Source organism: Colletes latitarsis, chromosome 1 (assembly GCF_051014445.1).
Source record: "Colletes latitarsis isolate SP2378_abdomen chromosome 1, iyColLati1, whole genome shotgun sequence".
Lineage (NCBI taxonomy): Eukaryota > Metazoa > Arthropoda > Insecta > Hymenoptera > Colletidae > Colletes > Colletes latitarsis.
Genome location: NC_135134.1, coordinates 47,842,760 through 47,867,338, shown reverse-complemented (window position 1 = coordinate 47,867,338; position 24,579 = coordinate 47,842,760). Strand labels below are relative to the sequence as shown.

Sequence of the window (24,579 nt, the reverse complement as noted above, 5' to 3'; positions counted from 1 at the left end):
TTATGTAAATCGGTGGCTCGCTCATCGACTGGATAAACGAACGAAATTATAATATTAAAAGAGACAGACTCCTGGACGAAAAGATACGCGAAACCTGAATTTAAGTTGGGTCATACAATTTCGTGGATTATTTAAGCATTTGAAACCTCCATATTAGGTTTATTTCAGCTATACAATTATTTATAATGATTATACAATACTTAAATTATGGGTGACACTAAGTTACGTTAGATTAAATTTTAAAATTGCAGCTTTTAATTTACAGCTGCGATTAGTAAATCTATATTTAAGGGTAGATATAGGTTGATTTTGTGGTCTTACTAATTTAGATTGTTGAGAGCTAAAAAGATTGCATTACCATACAATGTGGTTTGCATTTTGTACTATGTTTCCACATTTACTATGCCACAATACCTATGCGGGAAAGAGAGGCTAAGTTGCAATCGTTAGCTCTGATGCGATTTATGGTGAATACTAGTTCACGAGCCCCTCCGTTGTTTATTACGTGATAATTTAGTAAAAACATGGTCTTTGTCGGTGTTCAAACAACTGTTGTACAGTTCCACAATGAGAACTATATTTTCACCGACGTATCGCGTGACAAAAGTTTCAAAACTTGGCATTCCAAGAAAACTCGCGTCTGCCATAATATACATAAATTCAAACCACCGCGTGTCCCTACAAAAGATTTCTAAAGTTAATGAAACTTATTTAGAACATTGTGGCGTTCTCTAGATCACCGGACTATTGTACTCGCGAGATTTTGAAACTGGCATTCTTCGCTGGCAAACGACTCATAACGTTTCCGTTAACGAAGACTCGCAGTATCACGATGCAGCTCGCGAGATAAACTGGCGAACAGTAATTAAACTTGTGCTCGTTTATCCCGGAACTGCTTCGGTAAAACGACTCAACGTACGAAGAATCTGTACAATAACACAGACAGGGTAATTTAACATCTTCGCGATCTTCCGAATCTTACCATGTTTTTCATTCCTTTTATCGACAATTCTACTTTTTAGTGAATCGTTTTCCCCCGTTACTGGACAAATTTGCGCAAGTGGTAAAACTTTGAAAGTTTATCGTTCGAATAACATTTTTCGTGATAATATTTACGTCTGTTGTTTCCATGGTTGAACGCTGGCAAGGTGGACAATAAGAAAACAAAGTTCGAGCTACGAACGATCGTACGCGGAGTCGATCGACGCTCCGGAAGTCCCAGGAATTAAAAAATGTGCGCTTACCCCTATTATGGAATTCAGCTCCGACATCGTGACCTGTTTCGCTCTGTCGACAGCGGAGGCGACCTGCTGTTGGTGCTCCTGCGAGAGAAACGGCAGGATCTGCCCGATGATGGCGTTCAGTCTCTTCGATATTTCGGCCTGAAGGAAGAAACAACAATCAAGCCTGATCAGTATCCGCCGCGGGGGCACGCGGTTCGAACAAAAGAACGGTCGCAGTTGCTCCGTTTCGCTTCTAAACGCAGTGGGTGATCGCTCGACGCGTGAGAGCTGCGTAGTAAAACGTCCCGGTAACAAAGTGCATAACAGAGGGAAGAAGCTTTTATTTCGTTTTTCAGCCGCGCACATGCCTACCAGCTGCCCGGGATCGAAAATATTTTCGGCCCCTTTCCGTGAGCGAAATATTTAAGCACGGACACTTTTAAGAGACGGCCCGGTTAAAATTAGCCTGGACAAAAAACAGAATTCACGACCGTCGATATTACCTTTAAAATTATTTTTATTTACCCGTGGCGCGTTTATATCTTTCGACCCGATGGTCGACGAACGTTTAAGCGAACCGCGGTCGATTCTGAATTATCATAATTCTTCGAAAATTGCCGACGAACGACGCACTCGATGTATTATAGCTCGAAACAATATTTTCGAATCGGTTTCTCGGATGAATTTTGGTGTTTACGTTGAAATTAAAGTAAACAGAAATCCAACATCTTGGTAACGGTAAAAAATACACGGGGAATTGTTTATTTGAACGGAAACAGCGCGATGGAAAACTTTGTGTTATGTGGAAACAGCGTTGTAAAAATAGGACGGTAAATTAAACGAAGCAACTTAAGCTTACACCGATAATATTATCTAACTTAATTTATAATCTTTGGCAATCGCGCGTAGATTTTATTGGTGTTGCGCCAAATTTTTAAATAGACGAAATAGTGCGTGAATTTTAAATACGCCCCTTCACGTATAACGTACTGTAATATATTTAAGAAACGAAACGTTCAGACTGTTCGTTTTCCCCGTTATATTTTCCTTCCTTTAAGGGTTAATAATCGTGAATCGTCGGAAACGGTCGAGTTTAACTCGATGTTACTTGCTTAAAATTCTTTGACGAAGCGTTCTTATCAAAGTCTGTCGTAATCAAGGGGCGGTTACGTTTGAGGGAGGCAGCGTTTCCTGAACCACGTTCCTCCGGATTCTTGCCCGTTCTACACCAAATTTTCGCCGGCTATTTCGGAAACGCTCTGTGTATAAAAAGAAACGCAGAACGACCCGACGGCCCCGCGAATCGAGATCCCGCTTTTGTTAATGCGAATACCTTTCCGCGCGAGGCAACATCCGCCAAACGGATCGCGGTAGCAAAAATACTGTCTGCCGTCGGCGCAGAATACACAAACGCGGCATCCGTGTACCCTCGGGCGAGAAACCTCTGTATTTCTAGCCAGCGTGCTCTCGTCAACGAGGCGCGTCTCTATTTTTGTCGCACCTCGTAAGAATTCGGGGCCTCCGCGAGAATTAAGCGACGCGAGAGGACATAAGGTGGATGATTAACGAGACACAGAGGATAAAGCCGCCGCGCGACCGCGATTCGCAGATTTAACGAGCGATCTCGAGACAGTTCCATCTACTGTTAAGGTTACCATCCAAGGGAATCGTACGAGAGAAGGAGGATCGATCATAACACGGGTCATTTGTAACGATGCTGAAAAAGCTTTTTCTGTCATCCGATGAATCAATTTTTGCTGCTGGTGAAATTTATGTGTATAAAATACGATTCAGTTCGAACGTTATATTACATATTTGTACCCACGCGGTTCGGTTAAATTGACGTGTTTGTTGCTCGTGGCGTTGTCCATTTTAATAAACTTTTCGCTTTTGATGTATTCGATAACCGCCGTAACTTGCGTAAATACTGTAAACATACTGTAAACATATCGAATGTACGTATAGTAATTTTAATTGACAAATCTGGTCATCTAGTGCCGGTATTCGTCGGTTCGACTATTGATTTTTTTCAGCGTATTGTTGTTGGATACGGTCCTCAAAGTTGTTCGGTGGTGAAAAATTTGTTCATTTCCACGTGCAATGCATCGAGCGAAATTGAATCGTACCCATACTGCATGATAGTCGTTGACTTTTTTAGCGAATTTTTTTTTTTTATAAATTCAGTAACTAAATTTCATTCTCGACAAAAAATTTTTCGCTTTATAATTTCGACCAAAAAACCGTTGAAAAGCGTTCAAAAATATGTTTCGATCGTGGCCATAATTATCAGTGTTTTACCTTTTCTGTAAATAAGGTAAAAACCCTTTAATTCCTAATTTTTATTATTCTGTATTCTTCGAGACGGATATTCTAGATGTCAATACAGCATTATAGAAATGTTGTATACAATATTTTTACATTTTACTGTATGTGTATATATACGATTCCTCGAGAAAAAAACAAGTCGAAAAGAAAGAATACAATTTTGTCATACGAAGCTTCGTTTTCGAGAAAATTGAGTTCGAGAACTGGACATCAGTAGAAGTAGAAACAGTGATAATAACACGCACACACGAGTCTCCAAATACTATTAGGCATCCAAAAAACAAAACGACGTAAGAAAAAATATTTTTCTTCATTTTCAATCTGTTCTTTCATGAGGGATCACCCCTCCTCGGTTATTATACATATGTTATACCCGAATTAAGTAGCTAGTCAACTTCATTTCTAAGATAAAGTGAAGACTTTACTCTTTCTAATGAACAAGTAAAAAGATCACTCTGTTACGTTGAATTCATCTCAAAATAAAGAGAATATAGTCGAGTGGTATCAAAGTCTAATTTGACACAATTCAAGCCTACTTAATTTAATTTACCATTCAATTTAAAAATACAATACACTCGCACATGACGATTTTAATTTTCAATAATTTCGAGGATAAATGTAATTAAATATCGGTATAAATTTTTTTCCGTTAATTATTCATCCGAGATGACTTTTTCTCGTGTTTGGCGCGCAATTGTCCCACAATGGCGGATTTTCGCGGGAATCGCGCGCGTCTGGCTACCGGTTTATCGAACGAAACGACTTCTCGGAACAACGTCGAAAGTGCAGGCCCTCGTGCTTGTGGATTTTCTCGGAGCCCCGTTCCGTGTCGCCGAGTCATCGCGGCAAATGTTTATTCGGCCGTGTACACGGGACAAACTTATACCGCTTAATGACTTCGGCAAACACGCGACATTAACCAACGCGCGTCTCGCGACGAGCCCGAGAAAGAATGCTGCGCGACTGAGAAAACACACGTGGAGAAAAAGGAACGGAGACACGGGGAGGAAGGGGAGAGTTTCCAAACGCGAAATTGGTGCACGTGGATCGGACGAACAATGTTGCGTGTCGAGGAGACAGCTGCGACGCGTTCTCAGGGCGGAGTAGCAGACTGAAAGGACGATCTTGAAACTTACCTGTTTGTGCATCTCCACGTTTAGGCCGTACGACATCTCGTAGTACTGCAACAGAGAAAACGAGGCTCGTTAGAGCGAAATTGTACGAGTTTATAACTGCGAATCACAGTCTCGATGTGCTATCTGTACGTATAAGTAAATCTGCGAGGATAAGTAATCTTTTAATCTTGTTTTGCTAAAGTGATCCATAAGTATTATTTTTCAACTGGTTATACTTATTGTATTTATGGGAAAACCTAGAAATTCTTGTATTCTATATTACTTTTAATGAAAGCTATCGTGTATTTTTAAATATAAAAATATTAATTCCAAAACAACGCGGTGTCTGGGTTAAGTAATCACACTTCGACTTGCAGTATGCGTTGCAAGACCGACTCGTTACTTTGACGAATGAGTCCGTTGCATGTCGATGCTTGGAATTAGTGGCGCAAAACGGGGGGAAAAATGTTACGCGAACGTAGATTGTCCAAGCTTTACTCCCGGAGTTATGACGAATTAGAGGAAACGGTTGAAACGCCATACGTTGGACGTATGTCCGTCATTACAGCATTAGTGTACCTTGCCATTTCACCACTTTACCACTTCAGGAAGGATAGATGCAGTGAGTCGCGAAATTCTAATACTTAACTTCCGAGATAGCGCGAGAGAAATTACTTATTTATGTCTTATTAACGGATGGGACGCTGTTAGGTACGAACGCAAGAGGAAAATAACTGTGCTAAAATGGAGAATAAACGTTTCGGATGGTATTAATTTGTAAATATGGAGCGTACGTACAACAAGGTTGCTCTCAAATATCATTACCGACGAGACAAGCGATAAATATATTATCTCTTTTCTCCTGGATCTCCATCGTCATTTTTTAGCATTTTGTAATGTCCATAAAAGGGTCTGTACTTATAGGTATAAATATTTATTTTATCGTTGAATTCTCGTTTTACGACAAGCGTGTGTTTTTCTAGTAATTTCTCCCATAACGGTATTATTTATGAGAGTGGTGCATTTTTACATTTATTCTACGCATTCTAACATATATTTATTAGTGTTTTTCTGCCAGTTGAATGCGTCATAGTCTAAATACATCGCCCGTCGTATAGGAAAGTTTTAATAAAAATGCCCCGTCGTTAATGCGTTAATTTACAGAATGCTCGTGACAAAAAACGACACACTTAAGTAACAAGTTACGTACGACTAAATTTCCGAACGAACGCGAATTTTAACGAGCGTCTAATCGCCGGTAGGAGACAGTAAGCGTGCAACGATGGACTACGATGACCGTTAGTTTCGTACGCGTGAAAAAAACCGATTACGGTTTATCCCAATTTCCAGAATGATGCCGTGGAAGCGAGAAACGAGACTCAACGAATCGCCCACGGGCGAGAACAACAACTGTGCTGTCGTTACCGCCGCGACGGAGAAACCTAGAGACTTCCCGATTGCAAAGTGTCTTTCATCGGCTATCAACGGGCCGGTCGTTAGCAAGACCGCGAAGAGGCGGTCATAATTGCGGTAAACGTGCATTTTACAGAGGAGACCGTTTTGTAGCGTCATTACTTAACAGTCGACTCCCGGCGGTGGTCATTTAGCATCGCGCGCGCGTTCGCTACCCATGATGCCGTTCGTCGTTTGCGTTGCGCGCGCAACAACCTTCCGCCGGCCACGGCGTCTTCCCGCCGACGGCAATTTAACATCATTTGCCAGATTTGTCCGTGTCTTGCTTCGTTATTTCGACGTTTTTTTTTTTCTTTCTAACCGGCACCGGCTTCGGTCGCCTCCTCTGCCTCCGCGTCATTAACATCCCGGGCACCATTAATCTCGAGAACGAGCGCCGCGCAACACCAGCCTGAACTATATCTGCCCTCTCGGCGTGCGGCTCTCTGCACTTTCCGCGGTAACGCGTTATTAATTATCGTTAATCGCGATAAACTTAATCGAGTCTAGTTGAGTACACTCCAGAGACACAGGAGCGAACGAGAGAACGCCGGGGCTCGTACACGTGTGCGTTTGCACGACCGAGCGAACGAAACTGAGAGAGAGAGAGAGAGAGAGAGAGTGACGGAACGCGCGAGAGAGCTACAGGAAGAGGGGAAGGAACGAAGGGTAGCAGAACGCGTGCAACACGCTCGAGAGCCAGGTACAGGTTCTTAATTTTACGGGCCATTAGCCCCGTAATTACACGGGCGAATTAATTGCGTCGTAAGTAAGTTATTCCACCCGAGGGAGAAGGGGGGGTGGAAGCGAGCCACCGGGGGGGGAAGCGGAGAAGAAGGAGAAACGCGGGAAGAGGGCAACAGAGGCGAAGAGGGCAGGAGGCAGAGGTTGTTAAGATCAACTGCTGCACCGGGAACAGGCAGCGACGATCAGCGGCACCGGCAGCAGCCCTTAGCAGTAGCGCACTCTGGACCAACTTCCGCGACTCATTATGGCTTGCACAACAAATTAACGTGGCGGGCCTCGACCCCCGTGCACCGGGCGTCCTTAACGTGGCGCTTGTTAATGAACTCGACAAAGAGAACGAGAAAAAGCACGCGATCTCCCTCGATTCGCCGCCGCCCCCACCTCCACCTCCACCTCCTCCTCCTCCTCCTCGTCCTCATCTACCTTCTCTTGCTTCGCCTCTTCGCTCCGCCTTGGCTCCGACACCCCACCGAGATGTACTCTGTACACGTCGTTTAAGCGAGTTAACAAGCGGCCTTTTGTTAGAGACCAGGCCTTTTTTACTGCCGCCGGTACTATTGCTCGAACAAGTCCGCGGGAGAGAGAAAGAGATCTTGTTAGAGGGGATAAATGATCGGGCCAAGGCGTGCCGGAGGTGTAGTAATTCAGCCCGACAAATTTTTATTGAGCGGACGAACGAGCACCCTGGAAATCGATAGGCCTCCCAGACTCTCGTGGAAGACGCGTTCGGGCATGGTTACGACGCGAATAGGCGGCGAGGAACCCGTAAACCACGTAATTGGTTCTACGGGGACCAGTGTTTCCCTCAAACTTTTCCGAGTGCGGTCCACTTGGACCGAGCACGCAACTCCGGTGCACCCATTAATCCTATAACCGTACCCTTATCGATAAGCAGAGACAGAAGGGGCGCGTGCACCCGAACGCCATGTTACGTGACCCCAACCAGACGCCTTTAAACGTAAAACGAATTAATTACGCGACTTCTAGTACACCTTTGTTTTCGAAACAAATCTCGATTCGCTAACGGAATTATTTTTGAGCATCTGTTTCGTCTGGATCTTCACTCCTGTTCCCCTGTTACTATTGTTACTGTTCTCGTAGATTTAACCATGTTGCTCCTTTGATCCAACGTTCTAGCTGGCTGAACACGCGACAGAGATGAATTCTTACCCTCTGTTACCTTGTTCGCTACATCCTTGCCTCAAAGTACCAGATTTAGCTGTTTAATTTACCACCCTCCGATCCTGACATACCGACAATTCTCAAATCACCAAGTTCTGTCTAAATCTGTCTATACTTGCACGCTGCGCTACTAAATTTCAAGCCTTCATCTTCCGTGTGTCTATCTATTAGTGTTATAAATTAGAAGCAACTGCTGTCAACCATGCCTATAAAATTACTTACAGGAACTCCTACACTCAAAAATTCCTAGAAAAGACTTAACAATTGGCCTTGTAGACCTGAATACACCTCTAACAAGTTGACACCAAATCAAATATTATTTTTACATGTAGAGTTTATGTTTGTTTCTTATCTGTAATCTCCCAACTGTTAATTATAGTTGGTACATTAAGAGAGAATGTAGGGTGTATATTTGCCGCTACACCAAAGGCTACTACTCGGTCTTAGTTTCTTCTTATTCTTAGAACAATAATACTTGCTTAGCTTTTGGTAGAAGAGTTGTAGTATTCAACCATGCAGCCTTAACTGTAACAGTATCTTCACACTAAAGCAAATTTTTGCCAATGCTCGTCTGTCTTTTCCTGGACCTGTTTCTTCGCCTATTACACATTCCCACACTCGAATTTTCCATAGACGTATTGTTATTGTCTTTATTCCGATATAACTTAGTTCAAAGAAAATAACAAAACAAAGCACAAAGAACCATTCAATATCGCGAAAGTTCACAAACACGTGGTTTCATGGAACACTAAATTCCAACAGAAATATTGTACATAAAATGAGTACTTTATTTTTTAGCGCCCTGGTCCCATAACACTTTGTATTATGGCTAAGCATTCCTATTATTAATGAGGATTATAAGTATGGTGAAAAAGATATGAATACGGTGCGTGACCAGTAACACCATAGATGGCGTGTATGTCGTTTGGTATGGCGGCAAATATAAACCCTCCATGATTATGGCCTCGTTAAAATTCAAGTCTAATCTCGAGAAATAATTTTTTTTAGCTCCTTGCTGAAAGATAATGTCTCTTGTATATGGGTGACGCGACAGTCGATATGTTAAGAGCTTAAACGATGGGAATAGCAATACCAATACCTACCAAGAGAACATTCTGTTCCATGGCGCACGGAAAGCGTTATTATTATTATTTACGCACGATTAAAACGCGAAACGGTTGGAAAGGGATAAGGGTCTCCTGGCGGCATTAATGCGCGCAACGGTCGCGATAATATTTACGGCGACGTTCGCGGTATCTAGTATCGTTTAGCGGCGAACAATGCGTTTAGCGCACGCTACACGCAATAATAATGTCTCGGGGCCAACGAAATCTACATTCCACGGTAACAGAAATTATGAGACAGAACGTGTCTTAGGGAGTCACGAGCAACCGTGCTTCGTGCCGATAAATCTCCGAAGTCTCTCTCTCTCTTCGCGGCAACTTCCTCCGGCGGCGACCGTGTCGGCTCGTTCGCTTGATTAATCGTGTTTAAACTAGTCGCCTCCGCGCCAATTAAGACTGTACAACGCTACGCGCAAGAAGAGCAAGAAGGTACGGGTTGAGACACTCCCTCGTGTACGAGCCAGTCGGAGAAAAACAGACCAGTCCTCTACACCCCCTTATCCCCGGGCGCCAACGGCAGAAGAACAGCCAACGGGCGCTGCCAACCACGCAAGGGACAACAATAAATTAGTATCGGCCCGATGCACGCCTCGAACAAGATACTGCATTTACTTACCGACTTGTTCGCGTACGCTTATACAATGTGTCGCGCTACGATCCGGCCTACGCGAATCTCGACGGAATTATCTGGCGATTCGTGGGCGGCGTATCCACGCCATTTTGGAAAGAAGACTTAAGTTGGGGAAATTATGGAACGTCCAACAAAAATACAAAATGGAAAACATTTTCGTTAGAAGCTACGCGTCGATAAGCCGACTCGATGTCTCTTTGAAGCTTCGCGAGCTGCCTATTCGCACGTGGAATCAAATTACCAACTACCGAACGCATGATCGATCCCGGGACCCACGTTGTTACTCGATCTTATGCACACGGTCTATCTTAATTCACTTTCCTTGTTAGACGCGACTTGCAAATACTGGTTCCGACCTTGCTTTCGACGCAATATTAACGGGCTCGGAGAGCTATTTGAAATGTTTTCGAGCAGCTCGTTTGAGTTCTATTAGCTCCAAAATGCCCTAGCAATTTTTTAACAATCGCTTCTGTATACTGGGGATTGGCTACGATTTTTTCGCGCATTTCCAGTAATTAACCCCTTAACGCTTATGCCCGAGTCTGACTGCTTTGAAAAACGATATTTGTTTAATTTATCAGTTTAAGGGATAACAATACTTGTTTTCCTTCAAATTATACGTTAGATACAACATTGTAATCAACAAAAACCGCACTTTTATGTAGCTTAGAAACAAGTCCAATACAGAAAATTGATCATTCTTGGAAAAATATGAGCCTCTGTTATTACATTTTCGTCTTATTTTGGCTTGTAGAGTAAAAAAACTTACAATTAACAGCTGAACACTTGGTACGTATCAATTAATGGAAATATATTAAAAGGTGCTCATAACTAATCGCGTTAACGGTATTTCTAATTAGTAATAAAATACTAACTAGTCTTGGACACGGATGACTCTGCTGAGGCCGTCGGACATGGTCATCAGCAGTTGCAATCGACAATCGTTTTCAGAAGTGCTAATGGCCTTTTAGTGGTGCATGCAAATGCTTCTTAGATAGCTTTCTATTGGGATTTTGCTAGGAGGAAACCGCTTCGCTAAATTGATATTTATACGACGAGTCAATTACCTCTGTCGAAGCCAAACGCGTAATAAAACTCTCGCTATAAAAATACATTCATCGAAATGCGCAAACAAAAAAATGACGTTGGAAACTTTTACAATCTACTAACGAGGCCTAATGTTCCGACGTCGCAAACTTTACTAAGAATATTATTATCCTCCTTTTTATTATTCGTGTTACATACTCTATAAAATTGTTTCTAATATGCGTCATTTTACATAAAAAAAAAGTAATCCTTCGTGGCAGGAAACTATTAATTTAATAGTTATTTACAAAAACATTTCACTATGCGGCGACTCACATTGAAAGCGAATGAAGAAAAAACAGATAATAATTAATAATTGGTACATGGCGCAGTATACTGCAATAACCGTATAAATAGTGGCTTGGCGATATTTTCATTTACGCCATTTATGATAAATCATACACTGACATTTAACATTCTTATTAGTTTCCGAGATACTCAAGAGAATGGGTCTTGAACCCCCAATCGTTATCCTTTATATATGCTATTTTTATTGTACTTTTGAGTTCAGACCATGAAAACCTTGCAACGCTAAGTCCGTTGCTTCCCGTGCTCGCCGCCAGAGGGATCGTTCCTCTCGCAAACACTCGACCGACTCCCAATATCCCAATCTAAAAAGAAACGCTCTCACTGTCTTTTTCTCTCCGTCTTCCACAGGACCCCCGAAATTTTTAGAAAATAGATTGAAGATCGCGATAGAAAATAGATACTGAAAACATAAGCTCGATGAAAAAAGAATCGTGTCGAAAAAACGGAAGAGAGCACACGGCTGGTGGTTTGGTCTTTGCAGAGGGAACGGGGGGCGATTTTGTAAACGGTCGCGAACGATAGCCGCAATATCAGCGTCGATTAATTATGTCACCGGGTCCACGATAAACTCTCCCTCCCGGTTCGCCCTTCTCGCGCACGCAGTCCAATTTCGCGAGGGTTAACTGACGGGAATTTACCATGAAAACACCCGGCAATAAATCCCCCCTTGCGTGCGGCGGAGCAACGCGGCTCGGATTTCCTCGCGGGACGCGCGCGTATCGGTATAATTAGACTGGTTTACGGCGGTCGATCGTCGGGTAAGCATTCGGAGTACAAGCCAACGAGGGCAACTGGCTGCATTATCCTTCAGCGTTGCTCGGTCCACCGCCACGGGAGCTGTATTGCTTTGTCATTAGGTGTCCGAAGACGAGCGTTCGCGGTCGCCGGGCCAAACGGACCGCGGCTGAATCGATGAGAACCGCTGCCCTCTTAGAGCCATTAGCTATGCACAGTAGGTGCGCAAGATAAATATACGGATACACAGAGGCGCGCACGGTCTGCGGCCGAGCGTGTACGTGAGGGCGAATATGCGAGGAGCGTGAGCGAGCGCGTAACAGGCCAATGTAAAGTCGGTGCGGCGAGGATGCAATTAATGCTAAGAAGCCGAGGTGGTTTAGCGGTCGAGCGAGCATGATTATCCTGGATAGGGAAAACGAGGGACCAAGAGACCGGTGGGAGCGACAGAGACACGCGAGAACGGAGAAAGGGAAACGGAGAGAAACTACGGTAAAGACGGGGAGAGAAGGGTACACGAGCTTAACCGGAATTAGTGTTACGGAATGGTGATTCCTTACCATCACGTAATGTCGTTGAATCTCGATCTTCTCCGTGGCCAGTTTCTCGCACTCGAGTTTCAAGCTGCGAACAGAGAGAAAAGAGAGGCACAGATTAAACGATGTTGGGCAGGGAGGATATCGCGGCAACGTTTCCCTTATCGTTCGTGCACGTAATAGTCGTGTGCTTGCGCGATCCGCGCGGAGTACGGTTAGGGCGCGTTAAATTCGAGCTACCTTTACGACGACTTTTACGCTCGCCAGCGTTAACGTTACGTTAATATTAATTATCGCCCCGGTTATGCATACACGTGAACGCGCATACACGCGAAACCGTGTTCGACGTGTCCCGAAGGTTTCGCGATCGAGCTCCGCGCATTAGAGTTATGCAAATGTTTCCAAGCGTTTCCACGGCAGATTTATTTATCGATACGGCGTACATTTTCGGGTCGAAACGTTTTTCAACGCTTTCCGTCGACCTTTCCCGCCGTGTAACAAACGACGTTGCCTCTTTGCTTTTAATATTTTACCTGCTTTTAAAAAAGAATTATTTATCGTATTCTGAATAATTAATATTTTCGAAAACAAATTTGAAATTTGAAGTGCTCTAGTTGGGTGACACACGCTTTATACTGGGTGTTTGGCCGCCCGTGGGAAAAATTTTAATGGCAGATTCTGGAGGCCAAAATAAGACGAAAATGGAGAATACCAATTTGTTGATGGAGGCTTCGTTAAAAAGTTATTAACGTTTGAAGTTTCGCCTGTAGAACGACAATCTGCGCACAGCTGCGTACGCGCACAGTCGAAACTTTAAATCTTAATAACTTTTTAACGAAGCCTTGAACAATAAATTAGTATTCTTGATTTTCGGCTTATTTTGGCCTCTAGAATCTCCCATTAAAATTCTCCCCCGTTTTTCGACTTTCGAATATATCTGATAGACGAATTATGATATCTATCTGGACAAGGTTTGACCACCACTGGTCCCTTTTGCCCCACAAAGTCTAAAATCGTCGCTATTGATTCCTTTTGGAAAAAGTATGCCTGGGAAACGATAGGACCAATCCAATTAGGTATCTGGTAACTCCTCGGGGCGTAGCGGGCAGACTATAATCCTCTTTAACTATTTTTACCAGGTAAAAGATACTTCCCTGTCGACTAAGGGCATCGTCCTCTTTCACATCCTTTTTTCATACCGTTACGACGCGCCACGTCGTTCTTGTGTGACATGGGCGGACACGTTTGGACTAATAAGGGTGTAATCCAACCTTTGTCGGCCTTTTCACTGCCAATGAAATCTATTTGCCTTTCTCTTTCATCCTCGCGTCTACTTTCTCGTTCTTAAGGTCTGACAAGCGTGTGTCACGCTGCGTACCGTGTGCTTCTCTTTTGTCGTTCGACGAAACACGTTACTCGACGCGAACGATCTTTTGGACGCGTGCGTTAAGGCCTGTCGACAGCCACGACGGAGAAGTTACTCGCGACGAATCGAATTTCGTTCGCTAAACAATCGAAGTTAATATTTTTGTCAATCGGTGATATGAAAAATAGAAATATTTCAGCAGTCTCAGAAATCTGCTCGTTCTTAATCAGACCTGTTTAATTTTATACTGGAAATTTTTGTTCTAAAATCAATAGGGCTGACGATGATAAATAATCGTTTAAAAATAAATGAATTTTTTGGACGTACCAAGGTGGTCTCACTTCTTAATATGAAGTAATATTAACATTTACAATTTAATAGAGGAAACACTGAACAATTACATCAAGTATTCGATATATAAATACTACTGCCACTACGTTTCAATAAGTATCAAGCGCTCTTGCAAATCACAGATTTAAATGTCTCGTCTGAAAATAGATTGACGTTAGTAACTCAGACGACTCCGGCTCGTCCTAGCCTACTCGTCGTTCTTATGTCTGTAATAACAACGTACATCCGCCGTAGACGCAGTGTGTATGATTTCACCTCGTCTCTAACCGGTCGGAAAATATCTCAAACAATCCGCCCAAATCACAACAGCGAACATATGTTAACCTCTTAAGCTCGATATCGATATACTGGCTGGCAGGTTTGCCAGCTCTAAAATTTACCTTTGAAATACACGTGCTCTTAAAACAACAATAACGACATTGCCTTATTACCATAATATTTTTACGCGGAACAAAATTAGGTCAAACTGCACTCTCAACGCGTCGACTGCCAGTTTTTCCTGTTTAGGGATATCCTCGACATTTTAAAAAATTCTAAAGAATAGAAATATTCAATGGTTCAATGGAGTACTATTTTACAGTATCCCCAATGTCGAAGACGTTAGTAACTTTTGTTTATATTTGTTTCGAAAATTCTTTGGACTTCTAAACTACATATAGATGCACGATCCACTATTCGATCTTTCTGTTCGCTACAAGTTAACAGTCTCTGTGTTGTATAATACGAAAGTGTGCTTCGAGCTCTCCCAACATTAAAAATCGAACGAACAATATTTTTGATTAGGTAACTGAAACGCTTGGCATCGAGACCCTTCGACGCCTCGCGAAGGGCAGAAGGAAAAATCGCGTGATGCCACCGGAGGGGTCGAACCCGAGCAAAAATACCGTGCTCGTACAGGACGGTATCCGTAGCACGAAGAAAACAGGCCTCGGTGTCCCATCGACCACTTTAAAGTGCATATCGCGACTATTTCTATCGTCTCCCGGTCTCTTATATTCCATCGACTGGGGAACCGCGCTGCGTGCGTCTGCCAACTTCAAAGAGCCAAAGGTAGGGTAGAGAGAAAAAAAAAAAACAAAAGAAAGTACGGAACGGAACGGGACAGTAAAAGGAAAGAGCTTGAAACTTCCGACAGGGAACTTCCACGTAGGAACAATGAGAGTTTCGATCCGCGAAACGTTGAAAAATGCAGCACCAGCCAGCAGCCGGGGGCTTCCTTAATTCCGTATTCGCGATGGCTACGGCGCATGGGTATCATTACGCGTCTGCCAATAGCCACGTTGTCGTAAATCACTTATGGCTTTTGCAGATCGCGTGCAACCGTGGAAGCAGCTGCGCGAATTCCCAGGCTCTTTCGATTCGCGACGTGTACCTGTCCGTGGGACGTGTATGCAGCTACCGAGACAAAAGGAGAACCGAGGGAAGCCGCGACGAGGCGGCTGCAGGTGCCGCGTTCAATCGTTTTACGACTCTGCTCTTTTCGCTATACGGGCGATTTAATAAACTTATTCGGTACGGAGAGGGCCTTCGTTCGGATCTGCTGCGGACGGCAGTCGTTTCTTTCCTTTTTATAAACATTAATTCCCAAAGGGGACGTTCCGTAGCTCGTAAAAAGACCGGCTCGATGGACGTCCAAGTTTTAAGGGCAACTGTTTTTATACTCCACTTCAGCACCGACGAGGCCTCTCGCTGATAAACGTCCCGTACGTAACGCTGCTTTCAACTCGAATCCCGTTTCATGTCGGATGCTCGACTTTCAACGTTTAACGCTTTCGAATTCGTCGATCCACACTTTGAACGCAAAACGACGAAATGTTAATTGGCAACTTGAGGGATGGACGCCATCTTGTTCGGGACGCTGGAAACTACGTCGCGTTCGAGGATTTTTTTCTAATTCCTGTTCGCGTATTTTTCGAGTATAATCGAGCGTCCCGTTTTTCTACCGAAGTTGTCGAGGAAACGTTGCCAGCGAAATTAAAACGTGTCTGTTTTTACTTACGCGTGACATTGGTTCTGCAAAAAATTAAATTCTTCTTTGATCCTATCGCATGACTCTCCGACTGTGAATTTAATCTGCTGTCCGGGCTGCGGTGGACCCTGAAATAAATTTAACGAAACCAATATTAGTGACAACACGTCGATAAGCTTGTTAACGATCGAAAATATACCCATTTGGGTATTTCATCTTTCTACCGTCGAAGAAAGTTCAGCGAGCCCGTTAATGCGTTTTATAATGCATATCTGTTGTAACAAATTGCAACGTACTTCGTGAAAGTAACGACTATAGCTGCTCGAGAATTTCTAACCACGCTGTGCGTGATATCGCATTATAACGCAGCAGAATGTAAAACACGAGCAAACTTTGCTATCTAAACTTTGTTCTATTAATCGTAGCGCACGTTACACGGAAACCAGCGACGGAAGATTGTGCATCATTATGTTTTTAGCCGATATACGTGTATTATCTCACCAATATACAGTAAAAACGCTTACACGTATGCCTGATGTGGCGGCGAGCGCTTAGACGCGGGGACTGCTGCTTGTTTTCATTCTGAAGATCGATTTTACTGAATTTATGCGCGGAAAACAGGGACGCTAGTCGACTATTCTCGACATGAATAAAATATCTCCCCGTGCGGGACTTCTCTCGCCTACTCTTTTAGAAAAAAAAAAAAATATTTCTGGTTTTGAATTATTACTTTCAAACATTGCGTGCGTACGCGGTGAATATTTATAGATCGATAGCGAGATGCGTACTATCGGAAAAACCATTGGAAATTCAAACAAGTTTTTTGAATTTATTATGGATTTTTGACGGATAATAATATGGTGCTCGTATCGATAAAATAAATAAAGAGAGGCAGAAATCTATCTGATCTAATTTACCGATGTTTTCTCATTGAACGTCGATACGAGTACAATATTAACGCGAAATAAATATAATAAGATTTTCTTCACGAATGCGCATAAAAACGAAATGAAGAATCGCTTGAGAATTAAAAATCTGGATATTATCGTGCAACTTGTTTGCAACCTCACCAACAACTTCAGTAAAGACATTCGACATGTTAAGTAGCCTTTACCGAAGAATCGACGACAGTCTTTACACACTTCAACTTTAAGAAGCCAATATAAGACGGAATACCTTAACTTGGTGTACATTGCAACATATATCGACTGCAATAGGATTATTTTCTGATACAAAATAATTGATGCATTAATACAATGCATTTCAAATGTCATTCGTGAGAATCAGCGACATCTAAAAACATTGTAAACAGCTTCAAGACTAATGCAACGTATACTACAAAACCAAAATGGGGAGTGGAATTCGAGAAAATCGTCAATGATCGTAAGAGAAAAGAGGTTACAGTACGATCGAAGGATGGATAAAGGTGCTAATATTTTTTGAAACATCGAGACGTTCGGTGGACGAAGGTGCTAAGAGCTAGTTTCAACTTATCATCGACCACTTATAACGATACTGTGTTTATTTTCGTAGATACTCGAACGCAGGCGCTAAATCACATTGTCTGCGTACATTTTCGAACAAGGAACCAAAGTTCGCGTCGAACAAACAAGGGCGAAAACTACCCTCGATTTTGTTCGAGCAAAAGAGTGAATTACGACCAAAACTTTAGACGTTAAATATCTCTGTAAATAACGAGACGAGTCCGGGGTTTCATTTTGCTCTGAAATTACCAGAAACGGTTTCGAACAAAATGGACGACTCCACAGGTGCGCGGGCCAATCGTTGCAAGGAAGATCGCGATTACGTGGAGACCGTTAATTCGTCGTAATTTATCGCCTGTTCGATCGAAACAGTTGATGGATTTCGTCAAAATTTCACGGCTCGTCAACGAGCATCGATCGTGCTCGTTAAGAGGGTTTTCGAGCGTCTCGTCGAAAGGAAGATAGCGCGGTGCGCGAACGCGCGTCAAACCCCGACCGGCGTATAATTAATTTCGCACAGCTGTTCACCGTGCAGAAGCGGAATGGATGCAGGAAGTAATGCGTTAGCAGATTCGCGAGTAGAGGGGAATCGGACGGGCGTAGCGAAGAGGCCGAGGGAGGCGTTTGCACGACGCTCGAGCAGACGGTAAACGGTAAACGGTAAAAGACATCTAAACGCCATCGGCAATCGTGAACGCGTGGACGAGCGCACAATGCAACGCATAACGCAACGCGATAACAAGATTGCTGCTGGCAGGTGGAATTCCCCTTCCCTCCCCCTTTTCCCCTTCCGTACTCGATCCTCCCCTCTCTGGAGGATTCCAAACGATTCAACTCGCGCGGTGAAATTTCTCGCTCGTTCGAGCGGTCGACGATTCGCGTTGCGCGCTTCCGACAAGGAATCGCGTCAAGTGCTGTCTGATAAGCAACGAGACTGGTACTCTGGAACTACCGACCGACGACTCAATTGCGGATCAACGCTGTCTTCGAGACGCAGCAGGGGGCTGGTTGATCGATCGTAAGAAGCAAAATTAGGGGAAATTTGGGCTAGAAGCCCCGGGAATGAATCGTTGCATCAGGATACACAGCAGAATTGTTAGCAATCAAGAGAGCAGTCCAATTCGCTTATGAGGCACCGAATAAAAAAATAGCCATCTTTAGAGACTCCAAAAGTGTCTTAACATCGATTAAAAACCGGTCACACACGCATGACATGTTATATACAGGGTGTTCGGCCACCACTGGGAAAAATTTTAATAGAGGATTCTAGAGGCCAAAATAGGACGAAAATGAAGAATACAAATTTGTTGATGGAGACTTCGTTAAATAGTTATTAACAATTGAATTCAATAATGTCAAATCGTGCTGGAAAAATTATTTTCGGTTGCGCGGGTCAATTACAATCATTTTTGGTCATTACACATACCCCCGAAATCCTAACCACTTTCGAGAAAAAAATTCGAGTATGTGCTGAAAGTTTTGGGTGGAAAAAAAGACTTTCGAATCGTCTTGGAAAAATTATTTTTAGTTGCAGGGGTTAATTGCAAGCATTTTTGGTCATTACACATACCCCCGAAATCTTACTCAGTTTCGAGAAAAAAATTCCTTACCGAAATCATAATTTCTGGCCAGAAATGTCTACCTGAATTTTCATGCAAATCTTTAAAACGTCATAACTTCTGAACGGATTGGACGATTTTAATGTTCAAAAAGCCAAACGCCGCGTATTTTAGTGGAGAATATGTAGCAATTATAAAAATATTCGAAAAGTTGGTCCTTGACCCCGCAAAATGAGAAAACCCCCATAAAAATGGTCCAATTTTCAAACAGCCATAACTTCTACAATTGTGAATATATTTCAATGAAACTTTTTCTGAAGTAGAGCTCATGGATACCTACAAAAAAGTATTAGACAACTTTTCTGTAGGACGTCAAACAAAATTACTAAAAATGAAAAACGAATTTTTAAGAAAAATCGACAGGGGGTAGGGTGTCTAAATTTTTCGACGAAAAAAAAAAATTTCAAATCGTTCTGGAAAAATTATTTTCGGTTGCGAGGATCAATTACAATCATTTTTGGTGAATAGACATACCCCCGAAATCCTATCCACTTTCTAGAAAAAAATTCGAGAAGATGTGAAATTTTTTCGACGGAAAAAAAAGATTTCAAGATTTTAGAGCACATTGTTATCGTAACAATTTACCCCAAACGTATCTTTTACATATGTAAAAATAATTCCTGTTGCGTTTTAGCATGCGACATGATGCTACTATAGGAGAAAATGACTTCTATCACGCGTTATAAGTTGTATTCTCACATTCCCTATAGTCACGCCAGTGTAAATATTGAACGAATATTTCAAAGTTTGTCCATTGAACAATTGCCACGGTATTTCTGTACGAAAACGTAACTGAAGATCATGCACGATTCACCGAAGTCGGAATGGTCACTCTGACGATATCGGTATGTTAGTTAATAACGAAATAATAATTTAACTTGAAACCTGATTGCACAACACTTATGCAACTCGTAAGATCGCGAATTATCAACTCGAAACTACCACTGAAAATAGAGGGACGGATGCCCTATAGAATGTTCTAGTTATCTAGTTACTTTTTAGATCTCGAAGTTCGTTTGGAAGCTAATTCGACGAACAGTATCGACGTTAGAGGCTTTCGGTGTTAATGGATAGCCTGATGAATGGTTAAATCGGGCCGCGTGTATTATGCATAGGAGATACGAATTCATTCGCGCTGGCTCCAATTCAAAATAGACTGCGAACATCTGTACGGGAAGGAGTGACACTTTTGCGTCGATCGACCGAATTAGATTCTATGCAGTGAACGACACGCGGTGTGTGGTCGATAGTTCGTTGACTGTGTTTCAATCCACGGTGACCGAATATAAGTATTGGCACACATGGCGATTCTCGAAATAAAACTAGTTATAGACGCTAGAAAAATCAACGCGAACGGTTGACTTTCGCCCGTGGTATAACTTTGTTGCCCCGCGTTCGAGTATAATGAGTAAAAATAGACTGTGACGTACGCGATAGCGAAATAATAGTACAGGTACATTTTTATGACGTGTTTCAATCTGAACGTAAGACGTAAGTATCGATACACGGTGTTGACGTACTCGAACAGTTGAGCTACTCGGTTCTTTCGAGATCTCGTATCGGATCGTTCATTCGAACTCCTCGCGAGAGGTTTAATTTGCTACGAGGCTAGAATTATTATTATCGAAAGACGGATTTCGTTTATATCGTCGTTATTTAGAACTTTGCAGTAGAAACGTTATCGTTTCTCTAGTCGATTCATGGGAAAGCGTAGTAATTTTGTTTCGAACTCGTTAACAGTTTGAGTGCCAGAAGTGGTCGCGAAAGTCTATACGAAAAGTGCCAGGCGAAACGAAATCTATGCCAGTGGAAGCACGATCACGCTCAAACAGTTAAATATCTTTGTCCGTTTCATTGGATTATACGTATCGTGTTATTGAACTAAACGCAAGAGAACAATATATCAAAGTTCGCGTAAAACGGAATGTGTGTTTTGAGATACGATTTCTCGTCACTTCCTGCTCAAGCAATATCGAATTAATCTACTGCGTTAGATTATATTGCTGGTCATTTTTAGCCCAACAAAAATTTAAATAGATTTTATAACGGTAGTAATTTGTTGGCAATTTTTACCTTCCGGTTATAAAATGAACTTAGTTCGTTATATGTGACATCTTCTTCTATATTTACGTTTTCTATCTCACGTTACCTGCCTCGTACATAATCAAACCTTTGCCTTATCGTATCCTGCTTCTTACGTTTATTCTAATCTTCTTAAGAAGATATATCATTTTTTATTTTATTTACTTTTCTCAACCATTTTACTCTTTTATCTTCTTTACCATTTACTACTTCCTCCAACCTTGCATTAACCTTTACCCTATTACAGCCTTTCTATTAAATGTTTCCAATCTCCACTTTTTGTTCGTTCCAAATACCTCTCATAACCATTTTATAAAGCTTATAAAACCTAGTATATTTTGCTTTCCGGATGTCGTTGCGATAGAAATAGTATAAAAGGAAATACGACTATAAAAAGATTCAATATCCATGTATACGTATTCCTTTTACTCTCATTTTTTACCTTCTATTCCTAAAGCAGACAAAATAAATTTCACAAAATAAACATTTGAATAGTAACGTAACAAACAATTCTAATAAATTTGCAAGTAACGTACTCTTAGTTTTATTATTACTACCAATCATCAGACTCTCGCTGATAAAAACATTTAATCGTACCGAGTGTTTTGCACAGTTTATTTTCCATTCGTTCGTAAATTTCAAATACCATAGCTTTCGAATTAACGCGTCATTAGATACGCAACTTACTATTAACACTAAGCCTATCACGACCGGTAATCTAACTGGTTGCATGATTTATATTTTATTGTAAAAAACTGGACAAAATTTGGTACCAAATTCAGGAGAATCTTCAGTTTCCACTGTCTTGAAACAGTCCAACAACGCCTATTAAAAATGCTAAAACTTTAGACGCGTGCAGTTCCGAAACTATCAGTGTTTTATGCATAAATGATACATCGTTAGAAGCGGTGAACCTTCCCCTTTAAAATGGTTTTTTGTTTTTGGCGATCCGACTTTCCGTTTTCGAGATATCGTAATTCATGTAAAAAGTAATTTTTTTTAATTCGTCTGTCTCACCGTCCGGCTCGCGTATAATAGCCTATTCACGCGGATTAAAAATAGTAAAAGTTTAGACGCGTGCAATTCTAAAACTACTAGTGCTTCATCCATTATCGAGCCACTGTTGGTAGCGGCAAAGCCTCCCCTTTAAAATGGTTTTTGGTTTTTGACGATCCGACTTTCCGTTTTCGAGATATCGTAATTTATGTAAATGGTAATTTTTCTTAATTCGACTATCGCTGTCTTCGTCTAACGCGTCACGTCGGACCTCTCTTTCTCGTACGTGACTCGTGACCGTCTGGCCGAGTGACCTACTTTTAATGTGCGCGCGCGGTCAACGACCTTGACAAGGCCGTAGTAAACAAACGCTTCGAACCCTTATATTTCCGGAACAAGCCACCGCATCGACTTGAAACTAAAATCGCTATATCTCTGGAACTAATAAAGCTATCGACTCGTTCGAACGCTCGTTTTAAAGGGCATTTCATCCTCTATCCAATGACTATATCAGCTACTACAATTTTCGCTGTCTTCTATGTTTATTTTCACATTTACTTTGACCTTACATACCTAAAGTAGTTTCAGCACTTCCTATTGATCATACGACTGGTGTGCCATAAAACTGGTCATTTGACCGGTCATGGTAGGAATGAGTATACATTAAGTGCCGGTAGGTTTAGTGTTAAAATACCTATATCAAATACAATTTACTCCATTTAAAAATTATGGAAATAACCATAAATAAAATAATCAACGATCGTTGAAAAAATTCCACGACTCCCCGATAGTCGTAAACAAAGAAGAAAACATGAAATCAGAAAAATCCAACGCGCAAGTTTTGGGAAAGCAATTAGGCGAAATCGATCGTTCGTTCTATTCCTTTCAAGGCGGAAATGTACACACGTATCCTCGATAACCGTCGAGAATTAGGCATCGCAGCGACGGGTGCATTTTACCGTAAAATTCGACGGTAAATTTCGCTGTCGAAACATTTGCGTTTCCACCCAGGACACCCCGTATAGGGAGCCTCGTTCGTTACATCGCTCAGCATGCGCACACGATTACACGGGGCGTACAGTCGGGGCCGGGGTACAGTCAACACGATCTCGACTGACTGCAACGGCTCGCAGAGAGAGAGCAAGTGTTAATTACATGTTTGCGGTGTCCGCGAGGATTACACGCTACAACCGAAACTATGAACTTGCGAGCGGCGCACGCGTGTTGGTGTGCGTCAGAGTGCACGTGGGTGCCCATTGGCTTGCACGTGTGCACGAGCCTGATGGTGGGACGTCGCTGAGAGAAACAGAGAGAGAGAAAGAGAGAGGGTGTTCTGCTAACTACGTTCGCAGCCCTGCCTACGCAAGCGTCGTCCTTCGACCGACCTGTAGATCGTGTCGGATACGCTCCCTACAACCTGGAGTCACGTTAGCCGAGGTGTATCTCTGTTGTACCGATGAAAATCGATCGACGACGTCGAGAAAACAGTTCCACCGAAGGAAATCCTCCCTTCTAAGTATAGCACACCTATGCACCGAGGATTGGAAACCATCGCAAGAACCAACAAAATTTTACGACCGACTAACTTCGATAAGAAACATTTTTTTGTCAGACTATTGAAAGGGGTATTATCACGTTGTATATGAAATTCGCCGATGCAAGAAGTTGGATAGTTTCTTTAAAAAAAAAAATACCAAAGAAAACGAACGCTTTCAACATTTTTGAAACTTTATTAAATTCATAATTCTGGTTTGACTATTTAGCCCGCGGACAATTATCACAAATAAATCGATCGTACATTTGATAGAATAACATCAAATTGATTGAAATTCTCTCTCGACGCGAGCACGACGAAGTGACAAGACGTTCGGTATTTCCAGGCATCGCCGCCAACAACCTATTCCTCCGACGATTTAACAAGCACTTTAATCTTTCATCCTCCCGCGGATACGCGACAAACATAAATCAGATTATTCCATGCAGATATACTCTTCCTTTCGGAGAACGCTAGCCGCGAAACGAACGCGCCTTAATCGCGTCAATTATTCTACGGAACCTCGACTGCCGCTCATAAATCTCGCTGGGAAGCGTTCCCCCCGCCGTCTGAATCCTGGCGATCGCTCGCGTCGGCTCGATAATTCGCGAAACTCGGTTGATTACTCCGCCGATGGAGGAAGAAAACAAAAAGGTTGCTGATTAATCAGCGTCTGGATCTAGACGGGCCGCGAAAGTTCCCCGAGCGAAGTG

The 24,579-nt window shown here is 42.4% G+C and overlaps 1 protein-coding gene across 4 annotated transcripts in view; it reads right to left on the bottom strand.

Annotated features, from left to right (window-relative positions):
• The window catches only part of LOC143344610 (protein groucho), an 83,937-nt gene that overhangs the window by 30,635 nt on the left and 28,723 nt on the right, over positions 1 to 24,579 (bottom strand). For 3 of the 4 annotated variants that reach the window (XM_076770820.1, XM_076770834.1, XM_076770826.1), the window contains exons 2-5: positions 16,182 to 16,279; positions 12,490 to 12,553; positions 4,685 to 4,729; positions 1,245 to 1,382 (exon numbers count right to left, since the gene is read on the bottom strand). In XM_076770820.1, the coding sequence (XP_076626935.1) occupies positions 1,245 to 1,382; positions 4,685 to 4,729; positions 12,490 to 12,553; positions 16,182 to 16,279 (345 nt within the window). Of the gene's footprint in view, positions 1 to 1,244; positions 1,383 to 4,684; positions 4,730 to 12,489; positions 12,554 to 16,181; positions 16,280 to 24,579 lie in introns of those variants that run through there. The other variant, XM_076770838.1, reaches the window with a different exon arrangement.